The 22972-nt window shown below is 41.5% G+C and overlaps 1 protein-coding gene across 2 annotated transcripts in view; it reads left to right on the top strand.

The window, feature by feature from the left end:
* RGPD4 (RANBP2 like and GRIP domain containing 4) overlaps window positions 1-22972 on the top strand; it is a 42016-nt gene that overhangs the window by 13138 nt on the left and 5906 nt on the right. Inside the window, exons 18-24 of one of the 2 annotated variants that reach the window (XM_087726369.1) lie at window positions 1346-1481; window positions 4134-4231; window positions 4439-8894; window positions 10256-10333; window positions 19629-19793; window positions 21433-21519; window positions 22316-22518. In XM_087726369.1, the coding sequence (XP_087582495.1) occupies window positions 1346-1481; window positions 4134-4231; window positions 4439-8894; window positions 10256-10333; window positions 19629-19793; window positions 21433-21519; window positions 22316-22518 (5223 nt within the window). The remainder of the gene's footprint in view (window positions 1-1345; window positions 1482-4133; window positions 4232-4438; window positions 8895-10255; window positions 10334-19628; window positions 19794-21432; window positions 21520-22315; window positions 22519-22972) is intronic. The other variant, XM_014057856.2, reaches the window with a different exon arrangement.

The following is a 22972-nucleotide window of genomic DNA, read 5'->3' as shown; positions in this document are numbered from 1 at the left end:
TAATGCCACGACCCTTTAATACAGTTCCTCATGTTGCGGTGACCCCCAACCATAAAATTGTTTTATGTTTTCTGTATTTTTTTCAAAAATATGTGTTTTCCGATGGTCTTAGGCGTCTCCTGTGAAAGGGTCATTTGACCTCCAAAGGGATCCTAACCCACAGGTTGAGAACCACTGACCTAGATCAATACAGGTGAAACAGCACTATCAGGAGATAGGAATATCTGCAAGCTTGCTGATGGTGGCTCCCCATCAGTGGTGGGTTCTGGATCCCGGTGCAACGGGGCCGGGCATACACCATATGCACTCGTGCAGCATGTGCACAGCGTGCGCATGCGTACTTAACACCTGCAACGCTCCGTGACGCTCCAGCTTCTTGGCAGAGTGTCGCACAGGCGCCGTACGCTTGTACGCTAAAGCCTGATCAGCTCAAATACAGGTAAGGAGGGCAGGCCCTCCGGAGCACTGTACCGGAACAGTACCTGGTGCTCCCAGCAGGCACCAGTATGCTCGTACCGGGACATACCGGTCGTATCCCACCACTGCTCCCCATGGGTAATTTCTTTCTAATACGGGAACTATAGAATAGTGACTGGATTAGTTGAAAAAGAAAGCAGGGAGAAGTTGCTGATACAGAGTTATCTATAGCCATTCCAGTTCCACTGTTTCAAAATGTTACTTGCTAGTGGATGGAGAGCCTGGCTAGAAAAGAAGTCAAGGAATTCAGAGAGGATGTGGAAGAAGGTAGGGAGATATGTTTTCATGCTCTTTCTTTTGGTAGGCTCCAATTCTGAAAAAAATGAGCAAAAGATATTAGAATGGGGGGGAATGTGATGAATATAAAATATCATTGATAGATTAGATCACTCTGACTTGAATTATGGAAGGAAGGCTATTTTTCACACAAAATTATACTTGATAACATCATTTCCCTGTTCTTCAGTATACCATGTTCCTGTTTATTTGTGGCTTTAAAATGCTCAGATTTGGGTCTAGGAACCCTTAAATGATGTAAAGTGTAAAGATAAAGCTATGCAAAGGTAGGATTAGGAGAAGAATTGCTTGTTGCCTCTTTAATTCTCTTTTTGAAGCCTGAATTGATCTGGCCAGCCTAGACATTTTCAATATAAAGAAACCATTTTAATAGCAACATTTTGTGGTGAATTCCACTTTTTATTTTTTCATGATCCATGATTCATCACCACAGCATTAATGAAAATTTTACCTCCCTAAAGAAGGATGTATTAGGATATATATGCACTGATTTCCTTTTTCTATTGTATTATGATTTTTTGAAAGTACATTGGTGTTAGGATCACTGATGTCAGCCTCTGCTTTTTCATAGCATGAAATGCAAGAAATGAAACTTAACAACTCTAACACAAATCTGTCTAATCGGTGGCCAGCTGAAAGCTATGCAACAGAGACAATGCCGGATGGGTACCAGGGAGCACAAAACTTTCATGGAGCACCATTAACTGGTATGTATATAATGAAAATATTTTTTTTTTACTGGGACTAGTAACACTAGTGTATTTACCCACAACAGAACCAATTTATTTGGTAGGAGAGGCTAGTATTGAAATACACGCTATTTTTGGGAGGAGAAAAAAATGGACTGTCATTTTGAGTGGGATGAAACACAGTGATGAGCCTCTCTCACCATTAAAGAAGCACTTGGTAGCTATGTGGAATAAACAATTTAGAATTTTTAGATGGAGAATATCATAATTTATTAAGGTACTTTAGATACCCTCAGAAATGAAAGAGTAGAAGGAATTATACACATTCACTTTCAACCAAAGATGCAAAGATTCTCATTTTAAACACATGTAAAAGAATCAGCACTGAATGTCAGTGACTGGCTTTTTAAAATCTGGGAAGAATTTTCTTTTGGTATTAGGTTTAGGTTTAAGCTTCCATTTAGTTATTTATGGGTACCACTTTTTTTTTAATTAGTAATCTTAAATTTCCTATATAGTAGGAATTGCCTATTGGGGTACCATTAAAGGTATTTTTGTTATGGTTGCCAGTAGGATCAGGATAAAATTTGAATTTAGTTTTAGGATAGACGTGCTTTGCAATTAGGGTTAAATTAACATTGACCTTAAAATTTCTTGAAATCTGTAGCTAAGTTTTACAAGATGATTAATTTTTATTAATTAAATAGCATTTATTAAATAGCAACTTTGCATTCATATTACTATAGATTTTGTTTGCTATAGAATTTTTTATTTTATTTTTATTGATAGAAGTTAGGAGTATTATGGCCTAACTAGATCTTTCCTTGAGGTGCATAATTACATTTAATGAAGCTATTAACTTATCGGTGAGTTTTTATCAGTATTGCTAATCTGGTAGTCATCTTCTCATGGGGAATGTTTCCAAGGTAACTTTGAGGTGAAAACAAATCTGTTTTCAATAAGTGTCACTAAGGTTTATGTTGGCTCCTGTGAACTGTGGGCAATTAAATTTGCAGCAAAGGTTAGTTTTAGGATATATTTTTATGATTATCAGCAGTCTTAAATTAATCTTGCAGTAGGGAATCCTATCTGAGAAGACAGCAGTTTACAAATTTTGTTTTGACGTTAAAGTTAGTATAAACTTAGACTTCCTTCAGATCTGTAGCTCATTTGATTTGATGGTTAGCTTTATATTGAGTTTTCTGGTTAATGGTAGACTTAAATTCATGTTTCAGTAGGCAGCGCTTTCTGAGAGAACCCATTGAATATATTTCTTTTGCTGTTAGGATTAGATGTCCTTGAGGTCTTAAGGTTAAATTTAATGGAACAATTAGGTCAATTTTAATGATTAGTCCAATCTTACAAAGTTTGCATTAAAGGTATTGTTTGCTGGCTCTGAACATTTTAGAATAATTGTTTTGTCATAAGTATGAAAGTAGTAATTGTGGTTAGGTTTCCTTAAGAACTACGATTACATTTAATGATACTGTTAGGTTTTTAGTTAATTGTTATCGTACTTGGTAATCATATTCCTATTGTCTCCACTGTACCTTTTAGCTAAATAATTATTTCTTGGCTAGGCTTCCATGAGGTTCAAAATAACACCTAATGGGTAGCTTTCTGATGAGTATTTATTAGTATAAAAAGTCTTAAATTTTTCATATTACGATATTGTTGCTGAAAGATTTTAACTTTTAATACTTTTAAATTTTAATAAATTTTAAATGCTTTATTTAAAGTTGAGATATTAAAAGTTAGGACTACAGTAGACTTGCTAAAGGTTGATGGTTCCGTTTATATGAAGTTTAGACTAGCAAAAAAACAAAGAAATCTTACTGAAGAATCTAAATGACCCCGAATATCTCCTGATATCTCCCTGATATATCTTATTTTCCCTTGTTGGATGGGCCTTTGGGAATGTTGATAGTTTAAATTGCTGATGTTAAGCTTCTGGATCAGGCATAGAGGAATAGACTGTTAATCAAAAAGTTGATTAGAAATTATTCTCAGCTTGGTAATGTACTCAAAGTCATTTGGTCTCTTTATGAAAACTTTGCCACCTCACATTTTAGGGCTTTTACTCATTTAACTACTACTCTTTGGAATTGATTTCTCCCTTGAGTAACCTGTAAGTTCAAATTTTTTAAAAAGCTTAGTTTAAAAAATCTCTTAAAATGCTTCTTTTTGCAAGACCTTGAGAAACTGAAGAAATATTTTGTATTTTTTTTTACTGTTTATTATAGGCTAATACTGAATTTATGCTTTATTATGTTCTAAAAATAATGTGCCTAAATTATTTATATCATAATACTGGGTTATGCTATACTTAATTTTGATTTACCTTTATTGTGTTTTATCATAATGGCACAATGAATAAAATTCCTGTATTATTAAAGAGTTTTAGAAGATTTCATTGAAGATTGATAATGAATGGCATTCCAACAATGAGGAATTTTAATTGGATAATAGTTTGTTTAGAAGGGGTTTTTATTAAAATAATTTATTTAGGGATAAGGGGAATTTAAGAAAGTTTCAATTTACTAATATTTTAATCTTAAAGTCTGGTTTAAAAATGATCGTAAGTTCTAAGTATTAGACTATGCCATCATATTATGGTAACAATGGCAGGAAATGTATACATTTTCTAACTGATGTTTTCTGTGTGTTCAGTTGCTACTACAGGACCATCAGTCTATTACAATCCATCACCAGCATATAATTCTCAGTATCTTCTACGAACAGCAGCAACCAATGTGACTCCTACAAAGGTAATGTTCAGTGTTTCTGGAAAGGGGGGTAAGCTTCCAATTGTATTCTTCATCTTTTAAAAGTTGAGGCAGTTGCATAGTTTGCAAAACACAGTAGAAATTAGCAGAAAATAATGAAAACAAAGCAATTATTTTTTTAAAAAAAATAGTATTCAGTGTTTGATAAAGGATGCATTAAACCTAATACGGAGCTTTGTTCTTTTTTAGGCTCCTGTCTATGCCATGAATAGACTTACGCCGCAGCAACATATATATACATATCAACAGCCCATGCATACTCCTCCACTGCAGAATACCTCTGCTTGTATGTTTTCACAAGATATGTATGGTGCACCACTGCGTTTTGATTCTTCTGCAACTGGAATTTTGTCTCCACGAGGCAATGAAGACTACTACAATTACAGTGTGCCACCAACAAGCACAAATCCACCCCTCCCCGAACCAGGCTACTTTACAAAACCTTCCACAGCACCTCCTGTTTCCAGATCTGCAGAAACAAAAGTGATAGAATTTGGGAAGTCAAACTTTGGACAGCCTCCTGCAACAGCAGATGGAACAAAACCTTCATTAATATCTTCTACCCAGCCAACCACTTTTAAATTTAATTCTAATTTCAAATCTAATGATGGAGATTTCACTTTTTCATCGCCTCAAGTTGTGGGACAGCCCCATAATGCAAACTATAACAACAGTGACAGCCTATTGGGTCTTTTGACATCAGATAAACCCATTAAAGATGATCGATACATGGGACAGAAACCACTTCCTGAATATGTCGCAGGACAGCGCAACATAATCAGTTTTGGTGGTAAAAATTCTTCTGGTGTTTCATTAACAGATAAAATGGGACATACTCAATCAAAGCCTTCTGGATTTGGCAAGGATGATATGTTCGGTTGTCAAGAATTTGGCAAACCTGTATTTGGGACGCCAAACTCAGATGGAGCAAACAGAAGTTATGAAACAGAGGGTGGCAGTGTCCACGGTGGTGGTGATGAAGAAGATGATGGTCCACATTTTGAACCTGTTGTCCCTCTGCCTGATAAGATTGAAGTAAAAACAGGTGAAGAAGATGAAGAAGAGATCTTCTGTAACAGAGCAAAACTTTTCCGTTTTGACACTGAATGCCGAGAATGGAAAGAAAGAGGTGTTGGTAATGTCAAAATTCTGAGGCATAAAATAACAGGCAAAATTCGACTACTTATGAGACGAGAACAAGTGCTAAAAATTTGTGCAAATCATTATATAAATCCTGATATGGCTTTGAAACCAAATGCTGGGTCAGACAAATCTTTTGTATGGCATGCTTTGGATTATGCAGATGAATTGCCAAAACCTGAGCAACTTGCCATTAGATTTAAAACTCCGGAAGAAGCAATCCTTTTCAAGCATAAATTTCAGGAAGCACAAAATAGTTTGAAAGGTGCTGGATCAGACCTTGGTCGGCAAGGGATTCCAAACATTAGGTCATCAAGAGAAACTGCTACACAGGATAGGAAAGAGCCTGGTAAAGCTGAAACTGGATTCCTCAATTCTGGATTTCACTTCAAGAGCGGGGGGACCCCCTTCGGTGGTAGCTCTCAGGTTCCTAGTCCTGATATTAACAGCACAACGAAAAATGCCAATGCCAGGAATACTTTCTCAGTTGCATCAGGTGGAACTACACCAACATCCTTTTCATTTGGGAAAGATGTGTCTGGAACACAAACAACCTATGGCTTTGGAGAGCAGTTCATGTTGAAGAAAGACCAGTGGGAATGTAGCACGTGTTTAGTTAGGAATGAAATAACCTCACAAACGTGTGTAGCATGTCAGTCTCCAAACCCATCTAATTGGGAAGCCCAGGCTGTACTTCCAGAAGAATCATCTGCATCTTTAAAGCCTGGCAGTGGGGGAACACAGAATACATTTGGACCTCTTCATACTACCATAGAGAACCAGTGGCAATGCAAGAATTGTTCTCGGAAAAATGAAGCAAGTGCCTCTCATTGCATTAGCTGCAAGAATACCAGTGGAATCAGCACTCCAGCATTTGGTTCTCAAACCACATTCAAATTTGGCCAAACGGCTACTTCAAAAGATACTTCAAAAATTCCACAGAGTGGCTTTGGGTCTGCTTTTATGAAGAAGGAAGGACAGTGGGACTGTGGTATATGTTTAGTACGCAATGAAGGCTCTTTGCTAACTTGTGCAGCTTGTCAGTCTCCAAATCCCTCTTGTGATGCTGCCCCCAGTGGCCCACCATTTGCTTTTGGCTTCAAGAGCAAGTTATCTGAATCTGCTTGCAAACCACAAGAGACAGGTTTTAAATGTGAAATAGCAGGCAAGACTTTTAAATTTGGCGTTCCCCCAGAGCAAGAAAAGTCTCCCTTTCCATTCCAGGTTCCTGTTACTACTGAGCCAAAGGCTATAAAGGGAGGGTTTAATTTTTCAATGCCTATCCCACCAGGAGAATTTAAATTTGGTATTCAGGACTCTAGTAAAGAGGCTGCAAATGCTGAACAAAAGAAAGAAGTTAATGTCTTTAAAAGTATTGATGATAAAGAGAAGATCGGTGAGAAAGAGACTGAAACAGAGCTTCCCAGTGCATGTAACAAACCAAGCAGTGATTTGGTTTTTGGTCATCAGAGCAGTACTTTCACTTTTGCTGATCTTGCCAAATCAGGTGAAGGATTTAAGTTTGGTCAAAAAGATCCTAATTTTAAGGGTTTCTCAGGTGCAGGTGAAAAACTCTTTTCTTCTCAGACTTCTAAAATGTCTTCCAAGCTAAATACTTCTGCCGACCTTGAAAAAGATGATGAGGCATATAAAACAGAAGATAGTGACGATATTCATTTTGAACCTGTTGTTCAGATGCCTGAAAAAGTGGAACTTGTGACAGGGGAAGAGGATGAGAAGATACTGTATTCACAAAGAGTGAAACTGTTCAGGTTTGATGCAGAAAGTAAGCAGTGGAAAGAGCGTGGCGTGGGCAACTTGAAAATCCTTAAGAATGAAGTTAATGGTAAACTCCGGATGCTCATGAGGCGTGAACAAGTATTGAAGGTTTGTGCAAATCACTGGATCACAACTACTATGAACCTGAAACCTCTCTCTGGCTCAGACAAAGCATGGATGTGGCTGGCTAATGACTTCTCTGATGGGGATGCAAAGCTGGAGCAATTAGCAGCTAAATTCAAATTTTCAGAACAGGCTGAGGAATTCAGACTGAAATTTGAAGAATGTCAAAGACTGTTGCTGGATATACCACTTCAAACCCCACACAAACTTGTAGACAGTGGAAAGACAGCTGAGCTGATACAAAAAGCAGAAGAAATGAAAAGTGGGTTGAAAGATCTCAAAACCTTCCTTACAGACGATAAAACTAAACTCACAGACGAAGAGAAAACTTTAGTGTCTTCTTCTAACAGTTCTGATCTAGTTATAAAGCCACATGCTGAAAGTACTGGACCTACATTAGAGTGGGACAACTATGACTTGCGTGGAGAAGCTCTGGATGATAGCACCGACAGTTCAGTGTATTCAATGCCTCGGGCAAGTAGCCCTGTGAGGAAAAATCTATTTAGATTTGGAGAGTCTGCCACAGGATTTAACTTCAGTTTCAAATCCGCACTAAGTCCTTCAAAATCTCCTTCCAAACAGAATCAGAGTAGGGTTTCTGTTGGTACAGATGAAGAATCTGATGTCACCCAAGAAGATGAAAGAGATGGTCCATACTTTGAACCAGTTGTACCTTTACCTGACCTTGTGGAAGTTACCAGTGGAGAAGAAAATGAGCAAGTGGTCTTTAGTCACCGAGCTAAACTATATAGATACGATAAAGATGCTCACCAATGGAAAGAGAAGGGCATTGGGGATATAAAGATCTTACAGAACTATGATACTAAGCAGGTCCGTGTAGTTATGAGAAGGGATCAAGTGTTAAAGCTTTGTGCCAACCATAGAATAACCCCCAATATGAGCATCCAGCCAATGAAAGGAGCAGAGCGAGCCTGGGTATGGACTGCATGTGACTTTGCCGAAGGGGAAAGAAAGATGGAGCTCTTGGCTGTGCGGTTTAAACTTCAGGATGTTGCTGATTCATTTAAGAACATTTTTGAGGAAGCAATACATGCTCAAGAAAAAGACATATTAATCACACCACTCTCTTCCCGTACTAACACCCCAAAAGAATCTCCCTGTGGAAAGATTGCTGTTGCAGTATTGGAAGAAACCACCAGGGAGAGAACTGATTTAAAGGAGGCTGAAGAAACAGTTGTCGAAGTTGCAGAGACTTCAGTAGTTGAGGGCACAGCCGAGATGCCAACGAAAGCTGTTGTTTCCCCTCCTAAATTTGTATTTGGCTCCGAATCTGTTAAAACTATATTTAATAACAAAAAATCAAAGCCTTTTACATTTGGAAACACATCAGCAACAGGATCACTCTTTGGTTTCAGTTTTAATGCCCCTCCCAAGGGCAAAAGTGATGATGATTCAATGTGTCAGACCATGAATGCAAAAAACCCAGATAGCTCGCAGGATGCTATGGCTTGCAGACATGGGGAACATCAAGAAAATAGTAATGCTGCTAATTGGAAGCCCTCAGAAGGCCAAGGAGAATCCTCAGTGGCTACCTCAAAGGCAGAAGCAGTTTCTAACTTTTCATTCAAATTACTAGAAAAAGGTAAGCATTTCTTGAATTGTAGTTTACTTAACAAGCTGCAGCTGAAGTCTTTTAATACAGTGTATCTTTATTTTTGTGTCACCTGCCTTTAAAAATTTATGACGCTTATCAAAACACTTTTTTTTTTACTAAACCTGCAATGCTAAACTTAAAATGTTTCTGTTAGAGATAGATTTCTATAATTGTCTTTAGGATTTTTTTTTATATCTACAATTACGTCTTTGGGTATGGTTTTAGATGCTAATATTTTGCTGCTTTTTTTATTTCCTGAAAAATCAAAACAGAATCATCTTAAATAATTAATGAAATGGCCTAAAAATTTAAATGTATTTGTTATATGCATTTCTCATAGACATTTTTCTGTAGTTAAATTTTAGAGATACAGGTGCAATTGAATTGCATCTATTAGCACATAATTCCCAGGTTATATCCAGACTTTACTGTTCATTTGATTCCCCAAAAAGCCACCTTTAAGGATGAAGAAGCCTCAAGAAAGGCCTAGTATGGTGGGGGCAAGAATCAGAAAATTGAATAGAGGTTATCTCATTTTAAATAATATATCTTGCTTTAAGCTATAATACAGTTTATGTTTGAGGTTTGCATTTTGTATAAATCCACCATTATATTTTATATTACGAGTCTGTAATATAAATTGGATGAAACATTGTATCATAGGGCAACAATTTTTGAACAAAGGTACCTCAGTTTAGAGAATGTGTCCATGACTCTGTACAATCGCTTTTTTGCTCTTGGTCAATCTGTTTCTATGATTAGTAAGAAAATATATCTGAAATGCTGACCTGACGGGTCATGAGTTGTATAGTAAACTGTATTTGATTTAGTCAAAGCATTGTGTGTGAATATAATCATCATGACTTACTGATAAAAGGCATCAGCATAGATCAGGGGTGTCAATCTCATGTTGTCACGGCAGCATCACGATATATATCGGGACTTCCCCCCCCTTTCCCTAACTGGGCATGGGCATGGCCAGCGCGTGATGCATCTGGCCCATGGGCTGGGAGTTTGACAGCCTTGGCATAGAGTATGAGTTCTTCCAGCTGTTACTTTCAGTGACAATAGAAAGTAGAATCAGTTTCTAATGATGACTATAATGGGGAAAAAACTTAATACAATCCTTAAAAAAGATATAGAGAAGAAATGATTAAAGAATTGCAGAACTGCAAGTTTTGCTTTAAGTTTGTAACTATTGCAGTTAGAAATATAAAAATAACATAATGCAATCCTAGTTGAGTATTGTAAACATGCAATATTACTGTCATTTTTAATTATGCAACAGCTCCCATTTCTCCTTTAGTAATGGTAACTTAGTACTTATATTAATACAATTTATTTTTTAGGATTTAATTTTAGTCTTTTTAAATCTAACCCAATGGCCTTTTGGACGAGTTCATCCCCCTCTCAATCCAGTAGTGAAGGTATTTACTATGAATGAAGTGGTGCATCACTTCTTGGAAATCACTGGCAGCTTTCAAATTCTTATCAAATAACTTATTTTAACAGTGTGGAAACAGAAAGATTAACATGCACGTTGAAAAAAATAGATTGCATTGATTTGTGATATAAAGGCTGATTAAACACTTCTCAGTTTGGATTGTTTAGTTCTTTTATCTTCTATGTACTTATCTATTAATTGGCTTTCAATTGTTGCTTGACTTACAATGATAGAAATTTAGTAAGGGTGCTTGCTGGTCTTGATGGAAGGTAGAAGAAACTTGAGAGAATTGTATTATCCTTTTAAAGTAAATTTTAATTATGGGAGTGTGTTGTATTAACATATAAGGTGTTTCTCTTTTTCAAAATTCTTTCCAGAGGATTTGGCTTATTTATGAACAAGCATGACTACCAAAGTATCAATTGTCCACAATCTTTGTTTTTAATTCTATTTTTCTTCTTTACTATTTCAAAGCTGGTGCCTTTTCATCCAATTAAAAATGCAGTGTTAAAAAAAAAACATTTTCATTACAGATATGATATTCTCAGTCCAAACTGGCCCATAGATTAACAGAGGGACTTTTTTTCTATTTAGTGAAAGAGTTATCAATAGAAGAGAGCACCAAGAGAAGAGAATATCTGTAGTTCAGGGTTGAACTGAGGAGCCTTTGGTGTTCTCTGTTTGCTTGCAATATTTCATTACCTGTCTTGGGGTGAAGAAAGGAGGAAATATTCTCAAGAGGAAAGCCACACGCCACCAACACTGATAGGGCAAGCTACTGTATATTAACAGGAAGCAAACCTCACTCAGTAGCATTGATGATGTTACCTAGTTGGGTAACATCGAACAACCAAACTCAGAAAGCAGCAAGGACTCCACAATAAAAAAACAGTAAGGAAGAGACTGCTTCCTTCTGTAACTTCTTATTCTATTTTTCATAGGTTCTTCATATTCCAGAGGAGATTGCTAGCAGGTGGTAATAGCATAGGAAACTTCTGGTAAATATTTGCTTCACAGTCATCTTATAAATAGAATTTTATAGATCTTTAAATCCAAGCCAAAAATTCTATAAATTGCTAACATTCAGATTTTCAAATTTTATTTGAAACATTTTTTTCATGCTAATTTTCTCTATTATCGGAACAGAGAACTTTTGGGAAACTTCAATGCTACTTACATGTATTGCAAACTTACGTCTTCCTTGCAACCGGTCCCCATGTGTGTGCATGTATGCAGTGCATGCAGAGATAAGTAGAGAGATACAAACATGCACTCTGGGGTCACTCAATTGAAAACAGAAGTGAATTTTATTCTTTTTTAAAATTATTATGAAGTTGCCACATGTCTTGATTAATTTTTCAGCTTATAAAATAGAATTATTAAAAAGCAAAAGCTCACAGGCTTAGATTTTATTAAAGTTGAATCTAATTCGCTTAGGCTTTTCTTTTTACTAAAGCATTTTGCACAAAAACATACATCCTAGAATCCTTAATTCTACAGTTCTGTTACAATTCTGTAACATTCAATCTATCACCTATTCAGGATTTGGTTAGCATTTTTAGTGGAAACACACTCATTGATACAGTAAGCAGGCATGAAAGTACTTTCCCATTGCTTTCTTCCTGAAGCTAAGAGAATGACCGACCCAAAATCATTGAGCTGCCTTCCTGCTAAGGGGAACTAGAAATCATAGTATCTGCTTTCTAGTCTGTTGCCTTTGAATACTAATCCAAACTGGGTTTCTAATCACTGGTGTTTTCTCCTTTTACCACCTTCTCTTAACCCATAAGTGGGTACATGTAAAATGAAAAGAAAAGTAAAAGGAGACAGATTTTTTTTCAGTGCTGTTTTGCTTTGGAAACAGGCCAAGGCAGTTGATTAATCCAGTCGATCCTGCTTTTATATCACAGATGATTGCAACTATAGACAATTTAAATAAAAGTAGTTTTACTCTTCTGTGGAATCTATTTTGTGCTCTGGTCTTGTCAGGCTCCAAAGACTGAGAAAGACATGCTGAGGTCTTCTAAGTCATTTTCATTTATTGTTCCTCGTTTATAGATAGAAATATTGCCAAACTACTAAATCAGGCTACTTGCAATACAAAACATATATTCTGAAAATTAATAGTGAAAATTAATAATACTCCCCTTACCACACAAACTACAGTATATTTTGTTTTTCTGGAATGCACACCGTCCCTCTTGAGAATCCGGAGTACATTCCACTACAAATCTAGCTTGTAGAACTGACAATTTTTAGTCTCTGAATTGAATAAACGACTTTTTTAGATTGTAATTCTATTAATACTGTTCTGTGAGAAATCGGTGGATTATTTTATCTTTGGACAAATCTTGTCCCTAATTAGTCCTGGTCCTGAGAATTGATACATAAAATATTGATACTAAAATCAATTTGAAAATTCAGAATGAACTCTGCTATAAAACCCTCTGTCACAGGAAATTTGTTTGTTAGTTTATTGCGACTTGTATATTGCAAATCTAGCAGCACTTGGAATCCATAAGAGAGTTCCCATCATAAGAAATATTTAACAAATTTAATTTCATTAAAATAAATTGAATTCCAAATAGCCAAATAACGACAATTTTGTGGGCACATCCACAAAATTAAAAAGTTCAGACCTTGTTTTCCATAGGAGGGAAACATGCAGACTCTAAGAACCGAACAGAGCCAGTATGCTGGGTGCTAGGAAAAGAAAAGAGAAGAAGAGAGCATTGGAAACAAAATACCCTTATTCTCCATGTGTTCCCCCAAAGAAGAAAATGGCAGTTGGTCTTACCTGAACTGTATGTTTCAGAGTAGGTGTGGGAGGAGTAAGCATTGGGTATTAACCCAGCCTTCTTGCCCTTGGAGTCTGAGGATAATCTTTTGAAGCCACGCCTCTGATCCTCCTCTTGCTCTCCCAGATTAACCGATAGTCGTATCAGAGCCCTGGAAGGAAGAACACAGAACAGCTCAAGCACATATCCTTCTTATTGACCCTGAATGACCACTGAGCTATTCAGGCCCCTGGCGCGGGGCGCCCTAAACAAGGGGGGGAAGTGACTCCTCCCATACCTACTCTGAAACATACAGTTCAGGTAAGACCAACTGCCAGTTTCCAGAGTGAGGTGTGGGAGGAGTAACCATTGGGACATACCAAAGCTAGATGTCCTAGGGAGGGATTATTGGGCCTGAGCCCCTCGAGAGTCTAGGACTCCCTGTAGCATCCTCCTATCGAAGGCTGCCTCCCCGGAGGCGTAGGTATCTAGACGGTAATGTCTAATGAATGGGGAAGGGGACGCCCAGGTGGCGGCCCGGCAGATCTCTTCTATGGGGGCCTGGGTGGCCCAGGCTGCTGAGGTGGCTGCACTCCTGGTGGAGTGCGCTGTGATGCCCTCTGGAACTTGAATACCCTGTGCCTGGTAGGCCTGTGAAATGGCCGCCCTTATCCACCTGCTGATGGTGGCCAGGGAGACCTTAGCGCCTCTGGTGGAAGGTTGATATGACACGAAGAGGGCTTCTGACCGCCTAAAGGGAGCCGTGTGCTTAAGGTAAATGCGCAAGGCTCTTCTGACGTCTAACCTGTGCCACGATCTTTCCCTATCCCTGGAGGGCTGCCGACAGAAGTCTGGCAGAACTATCTCTAGAGCCCTGTGGAAGGGGGAATTGACCTTGGGCATGAACGCAGGGTCCAATCTGAGGATTACCTGGTTCTCTAGGAATGTGCAGAGGTCCGCTCTGCTGGAGAGGCGTTGATCTCAGAAACTCTCCTGGCCGAGGTGATGGCGACCAGGAAGACGACCTTAAGGGTCAGAAATGGAAGGGAAACCTCCCTCAAGGGTTCGAACGATGCCTCCGTCAAGGCCTGGAGGAACATAGGGAGGTCTCAGGAAGGGAATCGATGGGTTTCAGATTTGTCGCTCCCTTAAGGAAGCGTCTGAGGACCGGATGTTGGGATAAGGGTGGAGCGTCCCCCCCCCCCCGAATGGTGGAGAGGGCAGAGACCTGTCTCCTAAGAGTGCTGGAGGCAAGGCCCTTCTCCAGGCCTTCCTGCAGGAAGTCCTGGATCTGAGAGGCCGAGGCAGGCTGTATGTCCCTTGCCTTACACCAATCAACAAAGGCCACCCAGGAGGCGTTGTAAATGCAGATGGTGGATTGCCTCCTGGACGCCTCGACCATCCTAATGACCTTGGAAGAATATTGGGCCTCTCTTAGCTGCTCCCGCTCAATCGCCAGGCGGTCCATGGCTCCTCTGGAGGGAAACCTGGCTATGAAGTTCGGCAGCTGGGCATTCGCTGGAGTTGCTAAGAGATCCACTGTCGGTTGTCCAAACCTTTCGCAGATCCGCTGAAAGACGCTGGGGTGGAGCTGCCACTTTCCATTGTCGATAGTCTCCCTGCTGAGCCAGTCCGCTTGCTGATTCTCCGTCCCGGAGATGTGTTCCGCTCTGATGGACTGGAGATGTGTCTCTGCCCAGTTGCCCAACCGGAGGGCCTCGTCGCGAAGGGCCTTGGAGTGGGTGCCCCCTTGCCTGTTCACGTGGGCCTTGGCTGCCACGTTGTCCGTCAGGATCAGAATGTGATGACCAGTGACTGTGGTCTTGAAGTGTCGAAGGGCCAGGTGGATGGCTCTGAGCTCCAACCAGTTGATGTTGTTGCGCAGATCTGTTGGAGTCCAGCGTCCCTGGGCCATCTGAGCTTCCAGGTGTGCTCCCCAGCCGAACAGGCTCTCGTCTGTGGTGAGTATTTTCCTCGTTGGCTCCTTGAAGAGGGATCCCTTGCTCAGTGCTGGGGTCAGCCACGAACGGAATGAGAGCAGCACCTGGGGCGGCACTTGGATCTTGAATCTGGCGTCGCTTGTCCCCGCCTTCTGGTATGGAAGCAGGAACCACTGCAGCTCCCTGGCGTGTAGGCGAGCCCAAGGCATGATCCCTATACAAGAAATGAATTTCCCGAGGAGCCTGGAAAGAAGAACTACAGGGACAGAGCGTAATCTACGAACTTCATTAATTAACTGCACAATACTGTCCTTTCGCTCCTGGGGGAGGAACACCTCCCCAGACACCGAATCTATAATAGAGCCAAGGTGTTGGAGCCTGGTAGATGGGACCAGCTGGCTCTTCTCCAGGTTGATAGAAAACCCCAGGGACCTGAGGCTGTCAATGGTGGTGCCCAGATCCTGTCTGGCCGTGGCTGGGGACCTGGCTAGGACTAAGATGTCATCTAGATAGCAGAATAGGCGGACTGGTAGGGAACACAGGTGACCCGCGGCTGCAGCCAGCACCTTGGTAAAGGTTCTGGGAGCTGAGGCCAGCCCGAAGGGGAGGGCCCTATGCTTTCCCCCATGTGAGAACCTAAAGAACCTGCGATGTTCCGTGGCGATGCTGATATGGAGGTAGGCCTCCGTGAGGTCGATGGAGGCCATGAAGTCGCCCTGTCGGACTCCTTCTAAGATGGACTTCAGGGAAGTCATCTTGAATCTACGGTAGACTACCCTGGAATTGAGATGTTTAAAGTCCAGGATAGCTCTCCACCCTCCTGAGCTTTTGGGAATCAGAAACAGGTGGGAATAGAATCCGGAACATCTCTCCCCCTCTGGGACTTCTTCAATGGCCTTGATATCCAGAAGGTGTTTGATGGCCTTAGCCTTAAGGGCTCGTTTGGCCGGATCAGCAGAGGAGGTGAAGGTGCGGAACCTGTTAGGGGGTTGCGAGCGGAACTCCAGGTGTAACCCGAGCTTAACCGTCTGGAGGACCCACTTGTCAGAGGTGATGCGTTCCCAGGCATCCGCGAAAAGGGTGAGGCGACCGCCAATGGGGTGATCCGTGGCTGGATACTTGAACCTGCGGAATGGCGACCACCTCCTCCTCGAAAGGGCCGTTTGCCTTGCTGCTGGCCCCTGAATCTGTCCCTAAAGGACTGCCTGTCCCCTTGTCTGTGGAACCTGGCGGTTGGTACCTGTGAGACTGAGCCTCCGAATCAGGCTGGCGGAAGGATGTTCTCCTGGGGTAGGGGGCATGTCGGTTATCCGACTGTCTGATCGTGGCTGGGAGGACCTTCTTGTTTTTGTCCTCCACCAGAAGCGGGTCCAGCGAGGCGCCGAACAGCTTGTCCCCGACGTAGTCTGCTCATGCAAGGTGCCATTTGGCTCGGGACTCCGCCTACCAGTGGCGCAACCACAGTAAGCGCCTGGATGCTACGGAGGAAGATAAAGCTCAGGATGCAAACTTAACTGCATCCAGGGTAGCGTCCGCAGAGAATTGTATGGCTGCCAGCATCTTCGAAATGGCTTGCAGCAGTCGCACCTCCATGGCAGGTGTTCTGTCCCTCAGTTCTTTCAGCCACAACACCGTGGATCTGTTAAAAAAGGAAGCAGAAGCAGCCGCCCTAATGGCCCAGGTTATTGCCTGAAAGGTTTTACGTATCATGGTCTCCGCTTTCTTATCCTCTGGCTTAAGACAGTTTGCAATGTCTCCCGTCACAAGGGATTAGGCTGAGGCTAGAGTGGCGATCGGGTTGTCCACCTCCGGGAGCTGGAGAGCCTAGTCAAAGGTGGGGTTGAGGTTATAAAACCTCCGCTCATTGCCTCCCGGATTGGGAAAGGTCCCTGGTTTAACCCACTGGGATTTTAGGACCTCCATAAACATCTCTGGAGTTGGAATCTCCTCCTTTTTAACCGGAGGTCTATGAAAGAGGCCCTTTTTCCTCCCCTTACTGGTGCTAGGTGTGGCAATGGTCTGCGTGGGTTCTGGAGCGGGATCCAGGTCCACTGTGTCCCTGGCCTTACGGAGGAGGGAGCTAAATAAGGAGGGGGGAAACAGGCCCGTGATGTTGGGAGCATCCGTAGACTGAGCATCCTCATCCTCAGAACCCCACGTCTTTCAGCTCCCCTTCTTCTAAATCTGAGGCTTCGCTGGCAGTGGAGGGAGAAGGGGATCTGTGCTCTCTGGCCACCGAGGCTCTGGGAAGTGTCTAATGATCTCTGGGCTGGTCCCGGGATGTTCCCTGTTGTGAGGCCTGGGGTTGGTGCTGCATCCCAGCGGCCATCACTTGAGCTAAAGCCCTGGCTAGAACCTCCTGGAAACTCTCAGGTAGCTCTGGGAGGGCAGGGCAGAGCTCTGGGGGCTTTGGGTGTTCCCTTGCCTCTGGGGAATTTGGTGATGGGCTGATGGTCGCCGTAAATCTCCTAGATGAGGCCCTAGTAGCTCTGCCTCCTTTAGGGCGAACCTCCTTAGTGGATGCCCTGGGGGTGTCCTTCCTGGTGGGGGACCTCCCTCTAGTGGCCTGGAAAGCCCCCTGGAGGTCCCTTCAGCTGGATCTGGGTCCCCTAGGGATCTCGGCCCAGCACCCCTGCTCCTCGCCGCGTCCGCTTTGCACTTACTCTTTTTCCCGCTCATCTCTCCTCTCTCTGCCGGCTCAGCTGCTGAGACAAACCTGTTCAGGCTTCTTCTTCTTCCAGCCGCCGATCCGCGGCTCGAGAGCCAGCCTGCACCGAACTCAGGCCCCTCTGTGGATCCACCGGCAGAGTGGGGGCCGCTCTAGGCCTCTTCTGGCCTCCTTGGTGCTTCTTGAGCGCTCTCGGCTACCCTAGATCAGTGATCCCCAACCCCCGGTCTGCGGACCGGTGCCGAGCCGTGGAGTACCTGGCACCGGGCCGCGCAGCGGCCGGGGGCCATGATCGCTGCAGCGGCCGGGGGCCATGATTGCTGCAGCGGCCGGGGTCCATGATCGCTGCAGCGGCCGGGGGCCATAGTTTCTTTCTGTATGCAAATTAGGGCTAACTGGCACAAGGGGTGTTACTGGACCGCTGGTGGCACTCTGACGTCACCAGCGGCCCACCGCCCCCCTGTGTCCAGCGCCACCCTTCTCATTCCTTTTCAGCGCTTCAGCGCTGGCCGATTCCTGAAAAAAACCTAAGAGCGCCTGCGCAGCTACGTAGGGCTAGCGTAGACAGCGCTAGTAGCGTAGCCTTGCACTTTATATTTATGTAATTGTATTTTATTTTGTAAGGCATGTTTAAATACAATAAAATAAAAGTTGTTTAATCAAAACAATCTGATATATAAACAATCTGATATATAAACAATCAATGTGTCGTCGCGAACAACGCCCCCCACCCCTGCGCGCGCTCAGCGGGCCACGGTAAAATTATCAAAGGCTGACTGGTCCGCGGCGATAAAAAGGTTGGGGACCACTGCCCTAGATGATTGCCAGTCACGCGTTAGCCACGTGTTCAATCCAAGATGGCAGCCGCCGGCCTGCGACCCGAGCCTCTGAAGCTGGAGAGCGCTGGGGCGATCCTCTGGGGCTCCCCGGTCCTCCGGAGCCTTAATTGGGTGGCTGGTGTGCGAAGGCCTCTCCACGCACTCCGATCGGTGCGGAGGCTTCTTTCCCTCTTGCGCGACTGTCCAGCCGCTTGGGGAGCACACACGTGCTAGCAGGGCAGCAAGGCTTTTGCTAGCAGTGCTGAGCACGCTGGAGGAGAGATGCAGCGCTGGATCTTCTTGGTGAGATGAAAGGCTAGAGAAATGCTAGGAAAAAAATAACCTACACAAGAAAAACCTCTAAATTTCCAAAGTGAGGGAGAGTCAGAAAACACTCCTTCTGGGCTGGAGTCTGAGGTTAATCTGGGAGAACAAGAGGAAGATCAGAGGCGTGGCTTCAAAAGATTATCCTCAGACTCCAAGGGCAAGAAGGCTGGGTTAATACCCAATGGTTACTCCTCCCACACCTCACTCTGGAAACTATGCCAGTTCTAAATCAAGTTGTAAAAGCGGGCAGTGACCATGAAGATAAAATGGTCTAAGGTTTTTTATGTGTGTTAACATTCTTTAGATTTTAAAACAAGTGCCAAAAGTCTTATAAAAATTAGTGGAGTAGTAGCTTTAATATTTTACAAGTTTCATCTCTGAATTATTTATTTAATTTCATTGAACTCCCTAGAAAAGTGTTTTGAAGCGAAGTACAGAGTCACATGAAGTTACTTTTAGGCTTTGGATTTCAGCCTGTATCAAAATGCTGCTGTATTGTTCTGTTGTCTTTAAAGGAATGGATGAGAATTAACATGTGTTTGAATACAGTTGTCTAATGAGAAGCATGGCATGATTTTGTCCTATGTTCCTGGCTGAAAAAAAAATTCTTATATTAACTAAGCTTCCCTCCTTTTTGAATGGTATGAAATATATTGTCTTCAAATTAATTGTATACTTTTATTTGTACATGTGCTGGTACTGTAATTTCTGACTTGCTGAAGAAATTAATTTTTAACTTGTTTTACAGTTGAGATTAAGAAGGAACCAAATACAATCCCATCAGATGATGTATTGATCGTGTATGAGTTAACACCAACGCCTGATCAAAGAGCTCTTGCAGAATCCCTTAAATTACCCCCAACATTCTTCTGCTATAAGAATAAACCTGGGTATCTGAGTGAAGATGAAGATGGTAAGGAAGATTTCTTGAAAATCGTTTGTCTTTTACAAGATCCAAGAATAAGAAAGGATAAAGCATTGACCAATTCAACAAGGTTTTATTTATTCTCATGCTTTTCTGCATCAGTGTGTTCTTCAAAAGAAAGTTATTTGAAGATTTGGGGTGAAAATGATAATACTTGCCCCATTCTTCATCTCCCTGTCTTAAAGGAAGGAGGTAAAAGACAAATTCTAAATTATACACCATCAAAAAAAATCTGATCATCCAATTTGCTAGGTTGGCCTGAGTGCCAGACTTTGATGAGCATAAGAAAGTGTGAACCTGGTCCCACAGGTCTGTGGATCCTTGAAATTTATTGTGGCTTTGCACTTTCTGGGTGCTAGTGCAGACCTATAGCACAATAATAGAGGGAAGATCAGCTTGTTTCAAGTCTGATCATATACAGATTGTGAAAGCTAATGCATCTCCCTTGCAGGTCCAGCTGAAAAGGAATGTTAGAAGTGTCTGGAAACCTTTCTGTGTCATAAACACTCTTGAATGCTGGTCATCCTTTTTTTTTACCTGCAGCAAGTTCAAGGACAAGGATTTGTCCATTGGAAGTAAAGAACCATGGCAAATAAAATAGTTTTAAACTGTTAGAGAGCCAGCCTTTCATTTTTAAAAAGCAAAAACCATTTCACAACTCTCCCACCCATCAAAAATTTAAAACAAAACTACATTCGCAATATAATTTGTCTTTAACTCAATTGATTTTGGCCCTCCTGGTTTCTTGTCCCCTTTAAACTTTGTTTTATAAAGCTTGCCATTTGTTTGGCATTGAATATCATATCATACATATTGGAGTCACTTTTGTTAGTGATTAAAGGCACTCGGGAGGCAGTGAGTTCTAGGGTTCACCGACAAAAGGACGAACGACAAAAGCGCGCCCGACTAAACTGCGGTGACAAAACCGTGAGTTCTAAACCGCGCCGACGAACGAGCGCTGAAGCACGCCGACAACATCGCGCCGACAGAAGCGCGCTGTAAACCTAACCCTAAACCTAACCCTTACCTTAACTTAAATCGCGCTTCTGTTGCCGCGCTGTTGTCACCGCGTTGATGACGTCGCATTGATGTCGCTGTTTTAGCGCTGCGTTTTGTCGTGCGTGCATTTGTCGGGTCACGAGTTCTAGTCCTGCCTTAGGAATGAAAGCCAGTTGGATGACTTTGGGCCAGTAACTGTCTCTCAGCCCAGTTCATCTTACAGGCTTGTAATTGTGAAGAAAAAGAGGAAGAGGAAGGACTATGTTCACCGCTTTGAATTATTTATAAAAGTAATAAAGATAGGAAATAAACAAAATGGACTGCCATCTATCAGAAATGGTATAGAGTCTTCTGCTAGATTACTTAACAGGTCCCTTCCAACTCTTAATCTGTTACAGCCAGTCAAATTTTGTTTTTCTATTTCTGAGGAAAACACAAATAGTGATAAGGGAGAGTATCTGTGGGTTGTTCTTTCCAAGGTTCTTTGGCTTTCTTTGTTGCTGTGATTCCATTTTTATGTACAATAAATACTACTATGCGTTGCTGATTTGGGTTTAAAGTGATATTTTGCATGTAAATTTCAGTTGCAAGTTGTATCACACTCTGGTTATTTGTTTTCATATTTTAGATGAAGACTATGAAACGGCTGTCAGAAGGCTTAATGGAAAACTGTATTTAGAAGAACCTACAGAGAACTCAGAAGTAACGAATACAAGTAAACAATACTAATCTAATTTAATTATTAATTTTATAGTTTCTTAGAACAAATTAGGGAAGAAATTTTGAACTCTTCTGATAATTTTCTGCTAGAGCACAGATTTTCAGAATGAAATGGTAATTGGAAACTAAGAAAAGGAAATTTAAAGTTATTGTAACTTTAATCTTATGGAAGCTATAAATTTAGGGGATCTTATTCCACATCCTTTCGGATGCGGAAAGAGGAATGGTTAGGTTTGAATTCCAAAACTTCCGTGAATTGGCCAGATTTTCCATTGGACTCTTAAGCTATATGGGGAAAGGACCCTCAGATTTGGACAATCCCGAAACAAGAGCTCTTCACCAATTGCAGTTGTTGTTAAAATATTTTTATTGTTCAGAATGTAGCAGTACCGAAGGAGTCTGTTACTAGTATTTTAGACTTTGTGATCCTTAGGAGTTGTGAGGTCTGGATTCCAAAATTATTCAGGCAGTTTTGTTTTGCTACTGAAGGTCATTACAACTGAATATATTGATGCCTCAGCCTTAGGCTGAACCTGTATTGTTTCTTAAATGTCTCTTAATTGTTACCATAAATTAGACACAAAATTTTCTGTTCTTAAAAGAAGCTTCATCTTGATTTCCATGTGGTTCTGAAAGTTCCAGATGCCCCTGTCTGCTCACATTGTTTCCAAAGTATTCGTCACTATGTTAGCTTGACTCTTATGTAAGAGCTTTCTCCAATTTACTTAGCATATTTAACAGCTTTACTTTATTATTCTATTTGGCTGATATTTTCTACATTATCTGTTCAGGTGCTGTGGAACATATTGATTCAGAGACTAGCAATGACACTATTGTTGTTTGGGAAAAGAAACCAACTCCAAAGGAAAAAGCTAAAGCAGAAGCTCTAAAGTTTCCTCCAACTTTTCTCTGTGGTATTAACAGTGACACTGATGAAGACAATGACAACTTAGATGACTTTGAGGCAGAACTTAGAAAAACTCAAGAAATAAAAGTAAGTAACAGAAGAATTGGGTGTACTCTCCATGCAAAGTCAGTTTCTCACAATTCTGATGTGTTAGATGTGTTAGCTTCACTTTTCTATTTCCCATTTTTTCCCATACTCAAGTTCAATCTGCTGTTTATACTTTGTTCTGGTACTACAACATTTCTACCAATATAAAAATGTGTACTAAACATACGGCTGCATTCAGGATATTTTTTTCCTGTGCATGTTGAATGTAAACTAGAGTCTTCCATATTCTTCTGCTAACTCAATAATTGGTCATTTACTAATATTACATCCTACTCCTTAGGATATTGTCCTTCTTCTGTTACATCTGGGTAGGTTCATTTGCACAAGATAATTCTCAGCATTTTTCAGTGCATATTCAGATTGTGGAAATGCTTTGTTTATGGATAACAGTTTGGAATTTGTAACTGTTTAAATTCTTTTTTTACTAATGTAG

Source organism: Thamnophis sirtalis, unplaced genomic scaffold (assembly GCF_051295495.1).
Source record: "Thamnophis sirtalis isolate CommonGarterSnake01/CBP01778 unplaced genomic scaffold, rThaSir2_p1.2 scaffold_12, whole genome shotgun sequence".
In the NCBI taxonomy this organism is placed as follows: Eukaryota; Metazoa; Chordata; class Lepidosauria; order Squamata; family Natricidae; genus Thamnophis; species Thamnophis sirtalis.
This window is presented reverse-complemented; position numbering and strand designations above follow the sequence as displayed.